At 39.6% G+C, this 10738-nt stretch overlaps 1 protein-coding gene across 1 annotated transcript in view; it reads right to left on the reverse strand.

Annotated features, from left to right (window-relative positions):
* Positions 1-9882, reverse strand: part of WNT8B (Wnt family member 8B) — a 142267-nt gene extending 132385 nt beyond the window's left edge. The window contains exon 1 of the mRNA XM_075347231.1: positions 9814-9882. Within this exon, the coding sequence (XP_075203346.1) occupies positions 9814-9878 (65 nt within the window). The 5' untranslated portion in view covers positions 9879-9882. The remainder of the gene's footprint in view (positions 1-9813) is intronic.
* Between the last annotated feature and the right edge of the window lie 856 nt (positions 9883-10738).

Below are 10738 nucleotides of genomic sequence, written 5' to 3' on the forward strand. Positions count from 1 at the left end.
GCACACACTGCACGCTGTCAGAATTCTTTGGTGCCAACTGTGAGAGTGGGAGGTTACGAAGCTGCAAGTATGTGATTTACATAGATGTGGTAACATGCTGAACAGACATGCTCAATGAAAATGAATTGACTGAGGCTAAACACATCAAATCAGAATGTGGCCAGAAGTATACAAATCTCATACTTGGCTTACATGATCGTCCACTTTCGTCACTGGCACCAAAGAATCCTAATAGTGTGCAGAGCATGCATTTCAAGAATTAAGACGCCTGAAGTCATGAATAGAGTCACTGCAGACTTTCATCTCAAGTCTGGACAACCTCTTTAATTATAAAATGAAGCAGTTTAGTATCCTCAGTTCTAACAGCGTGTAATATACTTGTGACGCCCTGGCCTATCAGGTCGTCAAAGGGTATTGTGCAATCTGCTCTTCTGCACAATATCCACCTCCTCCTTGGTTACGGGTACCTGACCTTTGGTATTGCCAAAAACAAGCTAATCAAAATCCTAGGAACACTCTGAATCACAACCACCAGACACACCAGTGGACAGCCTGAAGGGAATAGGGTTGCCCACTGGGGGGTTGGTTAAGGGGAGGTCAGGCGTGTCAGGGGCAGAACAGAAGTAGCTCTCAAAGTGAGAGGAGGTCAGGAGCTGGGCTCCTTAGTACTACTAGGTGGCAGACATTGGTCTGGGCCTGGTAGGAGCTGGACCCCAGTCGCAGGGGATTGTGACAAGGGGCAAGGACTGTCTAGGAGGAAAGCTGGCGGCCTTGTGCCATCACCGGGCAGGAGCTAGGGCACGAAAGGGTACGTGGACCCTAGGTCAGGAAGTAGCTTCAGGCATCCTGGCAATTTACTCGACGAGGACGGAGCCTTCAAAATCCGTTTTCCACCTGCTCCAAAATCAGGTTACTAGCGCGACTAGGGGGATAGGACTTTCCCACTACATAGTCCAGAAAATCCCAAGCATGAACCCCGAGAGCAAGCTCACCCAGTTAGCCACACTGGTGAGCAGGATACAACTAGTTTTATGCTATAGGGACCAGTTAGAAGAAAAGGTACCAAGGAAAAGGTCACAGGCTAACAAGCAACATCAACGGGCACGGGATCCAGGCGTGTTCCCTCCAAGCGGCAGCGCTGTCAAGAACTTTGGTTTACCACAGTTGTCGGTGTCAGCGTTATTGGGCTGAGTGAGTGCATAAGTGACCATTACCATCCCAATGGCACCTCCCCGTCGCCCTCATCGGGTCCCGGGGCATACCCCCTACCTGTGGAGGGGTTAAACACCCGGCTGCCCCCACCATCGCCACCGGGTACTCCCAACTGCAGTGGTGGTTCTCCACCTTACCACACACCACGGGTGGCGTCACGAACTTTCCACATCCTCCCTTATAAATATTCTCCCCTTTTATTTCGAGTGGCCGCGCGACCCCCGACCCCCGGGTCCGGAGATCCCTCGAGCCACCGCGGATCCGGATCCGAGCAGCCCGGCTGCTGACGCGGGGGCGGCACATACTCACTGTCACAATTCAGTTCTGCTCGCTGGTTCACCACATGGCCACACCACTCATATGTGATTTTCATAGTTGCATGTGAAAAATAGCTTTTCTTCCTACGTTTCTCATTGAACATTGAGAGAATGATTAAGAGCAGCTCGTCATCACGTGACTGTAAGTGTGCAAATTACATATGAGTGATTAGTCACATGACGACCACTGCTTGGTGGGGGGGGGGGGGGGCAAACTGAATTCTTTCCCCGGGTGTTAGAAAGCATAGATACACCTCTGTATAGATAGCGAAGAAGTCATGTTTTTTTTCTCACATATTCAAGATCTTGATTTGAATCTACTATATATACATAATAATAATTAATAATAATTTTATTCCTTTATATAGCGCTATTAATTCCACAGCACTTTACATACATTGGAAATACTGTCCCCATTGGGGCTCACAATCTAGAGTCCCTATCTGTATGTCTTTGGAGTGTGGGAGGAAACCGGAGTACCCGGAGGAAACCCACGCAAACATGGGGAGAACATACAAACTCCTTGCAGATGGTGTCCTTGGTAGGATTTGAACCCAGGACCCCAGCGCTGTGAGGCTGCAGTGCTAACCACTGAGCCACCGTGCCGCCCGCTGTGTATATTAGTCTAATAGCACCCATACACACTTGACTAACATGAACCAAACCTGCTGATATTGATATTCAGGCTCTTGCTTTGAATCCATGTACTCACTGCATACATTAACTTAAGGCTCCATTAGATTGTAGATCGAATTTTCTGATATTGACGAGTTGGGCCTAATGTGTATAGTGTATGGGAGCCCTCAACTCTCTTCAACAGATGATAGGAGAAAAAAAGGATCAAACATTTCGGAGTTTGGACTGCAGATTCTTTGGTTTTGTAAGACATAAGCCTGTACCAGAAATTCTCTTATAGACGACATAGGAACACTAAGCAGAGTGAAAGCTCCTGTGCATGGGAGAATTGTGCAAAATAGCTGGCGGCCAAATGATATGCTGAACCATTGTGAAGCCAACAGTTATCAATAAACACTTGATCATTATTTACCCTGAAGGTGTGAGATTGTAATATGCTATATTACTCTAGAGGTATTTCTAGGAATTCTATATTTTAGATAATAATTGTGATGCATTTTTACATTCACATTATGGTTCTACTGAACGACATTGTAATCTCCATAGGGTTCAAAGGGTTACAACCACTGAGAGTCGGGGACTTCAGTTGAATACTGTATCCACATTAAAGTCATTGATGGCCAGGCCTTAGTTATTCCCAACAGTGCAATTTACATAGAAACTGTACGATTCAATACAAATCCTCAGTTATTACTATATTAGCAGTTATGTTATAAGACTATATATGTATGGTTATTGATTAGACTTTTATTTGATTTTTTACTTTTTATGACAATGTCTTCTGGTGATTCTAATGAAACACAAACAAAAGGTCTTAAGGGTACCTTCACACTTAGCGATGCAGCAGCGATCCGACCAGCGATCTGACCTGGTCAGGATCGCTGCTGCATCGCTACATGGTCGCTGGTGAGCTGTCAAACAGGCAGATCTCACCAGCGACCAGTGAACAGCCCCCAGCCAGCAGCGACGTGCAAGCGACGCTGCGCGCGCACGGAGCCGCCGTCTGGAAGCTGCGGAGACTGGTAACTAAGGTAAACATCGGGTATGGTTACCCGATGTTTACATTAGTTACCAGCGCACACCGCTTAGCTGTGTGTGCAGGGAGCAGGGAGCCGCGCACACTGAGCGCTGGCTCCTTGCTCTCCTAGCTACAGTACACATCGGGTTAATTAACCCGATGTGTAATGCAGCTACATGTGCAGAGAGCAGGGAGCCGCGCACACTGCTTAGCGCTGGCTCCTTGCTCTCCTAGCTGCTGTACACATTGGGTTAATTAACCCGATGTGTACAGCAGCTACATGTGCAGAGAGCCGGAGCCGGCAGCACAGGCAGCATGAGAGCTGCAGAGGCTGGTAACTAAGGTAAATATCGGGTAACCACCTTGGTTACCCGATGTTTATCTTGGTTACAAGCTTACCTCAGCTGTCAGACGCCGTCTCCTGCTCCCTGCTTGCTTCATTTGTCGCTCTCTCGCTGTCACACACAGCGATCTGTGTGTCACAGTGGGAGAGCGCCTTTGAAGAAAACGAACCAGGGCTGTGTGTAACGAGCAGCGATCTCGCAGCAGGGGCCAGATCGCTGCTCATTGTCACACACAGCGAGATCGCTAATGAGGTCACTGCTGCGTCACAAAAAGCGTGACTCAGCAGCGATCTCGGCAGTGAGCTCGCTGTGTGTGAAGCACCCCTAAGTCTGCCTAAATAAACCACTAAACCATAAGTATTCCTAGAAACAACTGATTGTTATCATTACGTTCCATAGCATGGGATACACATATCTGGCTTCTAGAGTATTGACTGCTTTTTATGGCAGTCATAAAACTAAGGACAGTCTTATCTTTTATCAGTGGAAAGGCTTAGTGTAATTAGTATGCCTGTAAGCCCAGAGTCCCTTATATCAAAACAAACATCTGTCAGATACATGCTCAGCTTCACTTTCATCCCATAAATGCTTTGTTAAAAGGGTAGTAAGTTATTTTATATTATTGTATGACAATCATACTTTATGGTAAAAGTTGACAAGCACCTCCTTTCAATGTTCCAAATAATCTGATTTTATTTTGTTTCTAAATAGTAAATGTATAAGCAATGGAGTATCTAGGGGAAGTGAACGGGGCACTTGCCCCAGTCACAGTCAGAAAGGGGGCACTGTCGGGCTACTGATGAGGTGGTCCGAGGTGTGTACCCAGCAGCTGCATTTTGCCACCCCCAATAGTGGTAGTTGGCAGTTCTCTGGGACGGCTGTCAATTGAAACTCTGATCGGCAGCAATTCCAGGTCAGGATGACATCAGCAATGCAGCGTGATCAGATGCTGACATCTCTCTCTGGTGCCTCAGAGGTGTGAACATTGGTCTGTTAAGCGCTCCAGTGGAGCTGAAGGAACTGAAGATGTATGTTTTTTTATGCATTAGAGAACAGTACTAGAACGAGGGACATAGGATGGTCCCAGCAAGGGGGACATTTATACCAGGATGGTGAAAATATATCAGGATGGGGGACATATATAACAGCATGGAGGAAAAATATGGCAGGATGGAAACATATACAACAGGATGGAGATAAATATACCTGGAAGGGACCCAGGATGGGGGACATATATGTGTTATTACAGGAGGGCAAGATGGGGGACATTACTACATAATGAAAATTGAGGAGGCAAGGATTATGTCTTTATAGGATTTAGAACGCCATATGGACTCATACATTTGACCAACATGCAGAGGGGGCAGGTTTCAATATTGTACTAGGGCCGATTTGTCTCTAGTAACACTTCTGGACATATTGATAGGGAGTGTAAATTGTGAGACTCAAGAGGGACAGGAAGATGATATCCCTAAAGCTCTGGGGAACTAATGGTGCTATATACAGTGGGTACGGAAAGTATTCAGACCCCTTTACATTTTTCCCTCTGTTTCATTGCAGCCATTTGGTTAATTCAAAAAAGTTTATTTTTTTTCTCATTAATGTACACTCTACACCCCATCTTGACAGAAAAAAACAGAAATGTAGAAATTTTTGCAAATTTATTAAACAAGAAAAACTGAAATATCATATGGTCATAAATATTCAGACCCTTTGCTCAGTATTTAGTAGAAGCACCCTTTTGAGCTAGTACAGCCATGAGTCTTTTTAGGAATGATGCAACAAGTTTTTCACACCTGGATTTGGGGATCTTCTGCCATTCTTCCTTGCAGATCCTCTCCAGTTCTGTCAGGTTGGATGGTGAACGTTGGTGGACAGCCATTTTCAGCTCTCTCTAGAGATGCTCAATTGGGTTTAGGTTTAGGACTGGGCCAGTCAAGAATGGTCACAGAGTTCTTCTGAAGCCACTCTTTTGTTATTTTAGCTGTGTGTTTAGTGTCATTGTCTTGTTGGAAGGTGAACCTTTGGCCAAGTATGCGTACAGAGCACTCTGGAAGAGATTTTCTTCCAGGATATCTCTGTACTTGGTCGCATTCATCTTTCCTTCAAATGCAACCAGTCATCCTGTCCCTGCAGCTGAAAAACACCCCCATAGCATGATGCTGCCACCATCATGTTTCACTGTTGGGATTGTATTGGGCAGGTGATGAGCAGTGCCTGGTTTTCTCCACACATACCGCTTAGAATTATCACCAAAAAGTTCTATCTTCGTCTGATCAGACCAGAGAATCTTATTTCTCATAGTCTGGGAGTTTTTCATGTGTTTTTTTGCAAACTCTATGCAGGCTTTCATTTGTCTTGCACTGAGGAGAGGCTTCTGTCGGGCTACTCTGCAATAAAGGCCAACTGGTGGAGGGCTGCAGTGATAGTTGACTTTGTGGAACTTTCTCCCATCTCCCTACTGCATCTCTGGAGCTCAACCTCACTGATCTTGGGGTTCAGCTTTACCTCTCTCACCAAGGCTTTTTCCCCACAATTGCTGAATTTGGCTGGATGGCCTAGGTCTAGGAAGAGTTCTGGTGGTCCCAAACTTCTTCTAGTTAATGATTATGGAGGCCACTGTGCTCTTAGGAACCTTGAGTACTGCAGAAATTCTTTTGTAACCTTGGCCAGAGCTATGTCTTGCCACAATTCTGTCTCTGAGCTCCTTGGGCAGTTCCATTGACCTCATGATTCTCATTTGGTCTGACATGCACTGTGAGCTGTGAGGTCTTAAATAGACAGGTGTGTGCCTTTCCAAATCAAGTCCTATCAGTTTAATTAAACACAGCTGGACTCCAATGAAGGAGTAGAACCATCTCAAGGAGGATCACAACAAAATGGACAGCGTGTGACTTAAATAGGAGTGTTTGAACAAAGGGTCTGAATACTTATGACCATGTGATATTTCAGTTTTTATTGTTTAATAAATTTGCAAAAATGTCTACATTTCAGTTTTTTTCTGTCAAGATGGGGTGCAAAGTATACATTAATGAGAAAAAAATGAAGTTTTTTGAATTTACCAAATGACTGCAATGAGACAAAGAGTGAAAAATGTAAAGGGGTCTGAATGCTTTCCGTACCCACTGTAAGTGGGTAAAATAAAGTCTAAAAAATATATATATTTTACTACCCACAAAAACAATTTTTCACATATCAGTTGGATATCAGGTGATTCACTGAAACATTAATTGGGCAGATAAATACTTTTATATTCTTATATATTTGTAAGGTTCCAATATATCTTAATTAAAAGGATTCTATGATTAAAAAAGATAACTTTCTACTTAAACAGTATCCTACTTGTCCATGGTTTAGATTTGTCATTGAAGCTCATTTTCATTCTTAAAGTGATTCAGGATGAGCTGCAATTTCTGGCTTAACCCACAGACAAGATTGGCACTGTTTTTGAGTAAAAAAAAAAATAAATATATATATATTTTTTTCATCCTAAACTCCAAAGTTATTTGCATTAATTACCTATGTGCATAGAATGAGTTAAGAATGTGAAGACCATTATTTACTGCTTATGTCCTGTCTTGCAGGACTTTGACCTAAGGTGGAATCCTGATCATTTAGGCTAATTACAAAAGTGACTTCGAATAAGAATCTAAGATTCCATAAATTTCCAAGACATTCCATCCTAATAATAATGCTTAACGTCGTGGGAATTCCAATTCAAAGGACCTTGGTGTGTGGTAGCCACTATTATTACTGGGTCACATCATTTTAAACCCTATACATAAGAAACATGATCATTTGTGCACACAGATAATGATTTATTATCATTTATCTCCAAACACCGATACAAAATATCTGCTGTAAGGATAAAGACTAGACTCTTTTCAAGAAACAGCACTAAGTATATGAACATTTGTGAATGGCAAATTTGGTACTTAGTGGAGTATTTTTTTTTTTTATCTAATACATATTTCTCTTTTTTTAATAACTCACAAATCTGCAAAAAAAGGTGTTTACCTTTAATCAGATGGTTTATAGCCAAGCATAAAATTTTGCATCAATCTATGGTTTTGTATAGGAATACAGTTTTATATAGAACCGCAACTTTTATTTTATTGGACTTAGCCCAGAAATAATAAAATAAAAAAAATACTTTAAGGCTATGTTTGAATGATGATGATTTGGTGACTTTTTGTTGTAGATTTTCTGTACCTATTAGGTAAAGTACTATTACTTGAAATGTTTATTTTATTTTTTTAGAGCTTTTTCTAAAAATGCTTTTTTTATAATGTTTTGATACTATGGTTTTTATCTCCCTTTGGAATGTTTTAAATTCAGCTGCTTTGTTTTTCATACTTTTTGGTATTTGGCTTTGACAAAAGTTTATCTATGCAGTCATGTGTGGATCATACTCATTTTAGTGCATTTTTCCGCATCATAAATGCACTAAAAATGCATATACTATGGGGAAAATCTGCTCATCAAACTCCGCGTACTCACAAAAGAAATTGAAGTGTGGATTAAAAAGAAAAAAATGCAGATAAGTTTACTAAGCGTAAAAAAACACTGTTCATGACATTTCTATAAATCCCATCCAGTTTGTTGGAGCTGTTGCTGCGTTTTTTATGCAGCGAAAATACAAAAACTCACCAAAAACTCTTCATGGAAACTTAACCTAAGGCATTCAGAATTCTACAACTTACAAATCTATAAAGTTAGAAATATCTTATTTAAATTGCCCAATGACTAGTTCAGATTGCATGGCGCAAATCACATTGTGATTCAAAAGTAAGTATTAAATATGATAAACTAATAATAAACTCATAATAAAAAGGTAGTAAGGAAACCTAATAAACCAATATATTTAAGGATTTATATACAAATATTTAAGAACCTGTTTATATTTTTGATCTCAACTATAATAGACTGAAATAGACTGATGCTCATGTAGACTTAAATAATGGACCCACATAAATGATCCAATTGTATTTATCCAATTTGTAATTATTGATAATTGTTATGTCTATTGTACAAAAAAGACAGAATATTAGCTTCAATAAATCCAACTTATAACAGTCCAACATTAGTATTTAGTTAAATATAAGAGTTAGAAAATAGATGTGGAAAATGAAGTGCACAATTTTTCACAAAAAAAATTATACAATATTTCATATTGTGAAAAATATTCTGAAATTATATCTTTATATGTAGTGAGCCTGTCTCCCAGATAAAAAAAAAAATGTGGAATGTTAAGACAATGTAAGATTTATTCTCATTTTCTACTTTATTCTGGAGCATGTAAACATGAAACACATTAATTATGACTGAAAACGTTTGCCATTTTCATTAGCCAATAGTTAGCCCTGTTCCTGTAGAATGTTATTTTTGTTTTTCTATTGTCTAAAATTGTTTGCTTCTTTAATTATATTAAAACATTTTGCACTTAGTTTTGTAAATATATTAATTTATATCTAACAGCATACTAAATTCATAAATATAAATCAAAATAAAAAAGGAAACGTAATATTGTGATTAACATATCTGTTTATCTCTCTTGTCTTTAATGTGTTAAATATTCCACATGTTTTTATAGTTTTACATAGTTTATGTATTATAATGAAAAAAATGTGTATAGATATTAAAATTAATATTTAATAAAAACAGAAATTAAAAAAAAAACACAACAACATTTGTGCTAATTAGTTAAGGTCAAGAACAAAGATTATCCCTGCAGCTTAACAACTAGTTTCAAATATATCATATTTATACATAAAAATAAAATGTTAAATATGAAAATCCAGCCACTATGCAGCATAAAGTAAAACATCAATGAAAGTAATGTTCTCTTCTCTCCGCTGTTTGCATTTCTGCATTTCTTGACCCTACATCACATGCTAGAAACTCAGCATGTGTCTAGAAGTGAGAGAGATGTAAGGAATGTATCCAGGATTTGCAGTTATTCCTTAACAAGGAATATTTTTGGGGGAAGCTGAAAACTTCTAAGAAATAATATTTCTAGAGTCGTACATAATAGTTACTTTCTATCTATCTATCTATCTATCTATCTATCTATCCATCCTAATAAACGTTTATATCAACAAGCATCAGTCCTTTAATCTAAATTAAAAAAAATGCATTGCCTATGTGACCTGCCCGTTACCTGCTTAATTTTTTAATGTAACTTTGAAACTAACATGGATGTAACAATAATAGTAATAATAACTATAATAAATCCTAGCTTGATAAAGAAGATAAATACATGTCAAAGACAGTCACTGGTACTTACCAAGTATTCCCAAAATTTACTAGAAATAGAAGAAAGATGATCAACAGAGAGCCAATATACAACATAATCCAACACTGGAAAACCCTTTGACACTATAAGCAAAGACTGTTCTTCTGCAAGTTTAAGTCAGGACCAGTAAGGGATCCCAAGTGAGAACCAAGGGGGTAGAGAAATGGAGCTGCAAACCTACTAAGAAGAGATTATCTACTTAATTAAAGATTTTCCCTCTAAACCCTTTAGCCAATCAGGACTCAAGTGCCAGAGAGAGATTGAGTTGATCAAAAGAACACCCCAGGCTCCAATAAAACAAACACCAAGACAGAGGACAGAAGACAGCAGCTAAGAAGGAGGAGGGAGTTCCTGAATAAGGGATCCTATGTGTACAGTGCTTGTAATGACATTCATCTGGACCATCATGCTGATTTCACTAGTATTTGTATCAAAATAAACTGTACAATAGATTAGACAAAATTCTATGATATAGAGGTTTACAGATCACTGTTTGTTTACTTTTAGGATCAAGGCCATAAGATACATCCCTCAGTAGAGATCCTGCATGTGATCCTTACAGGAGATCCATATACGTTATGAACCTTAAAGGGTTATTTCCATCTCCAAGATCCTATCAAAATATGTAGTTGGTGTAATAATAATATTAGCAAATACCTCCAATTAGAAATGTAGTATAATTCTCCTGATATAGCCATCTCTATTACCTCATGTGCAGGGCACTTTAGCTAAGGTATCAATGGTTACGACCACTCATATAATGACAGTTAGTAATCATGGATACTTAAGCTGCAATGCCCTGCACATGAGGTAAGAGACATAGCTATATCAGAAGTACCATAAAGATATGCAAGCATTTTCCACAAGGAGAATTTTTACCCTTTAGACTCCATATAAAGACATACAGTGCTGGCCA

Source organism: Anomaloglossus baeobatrachus, chromosome 5, assembly GCF_048569485.1.
Source record: "Anomaloglossus baeobatrachus isolate aAnoBae1 chromosome 5, aAnoBae1.hap1, whole genome shotgun sequence".
NCBI classification, from domain to species: Eukaryota; Metazoa; Chordata; class Amphibia; order Anura; family Aromobatidae; genus Anomaloglossus; species Anomaloglossus baeobatrachus.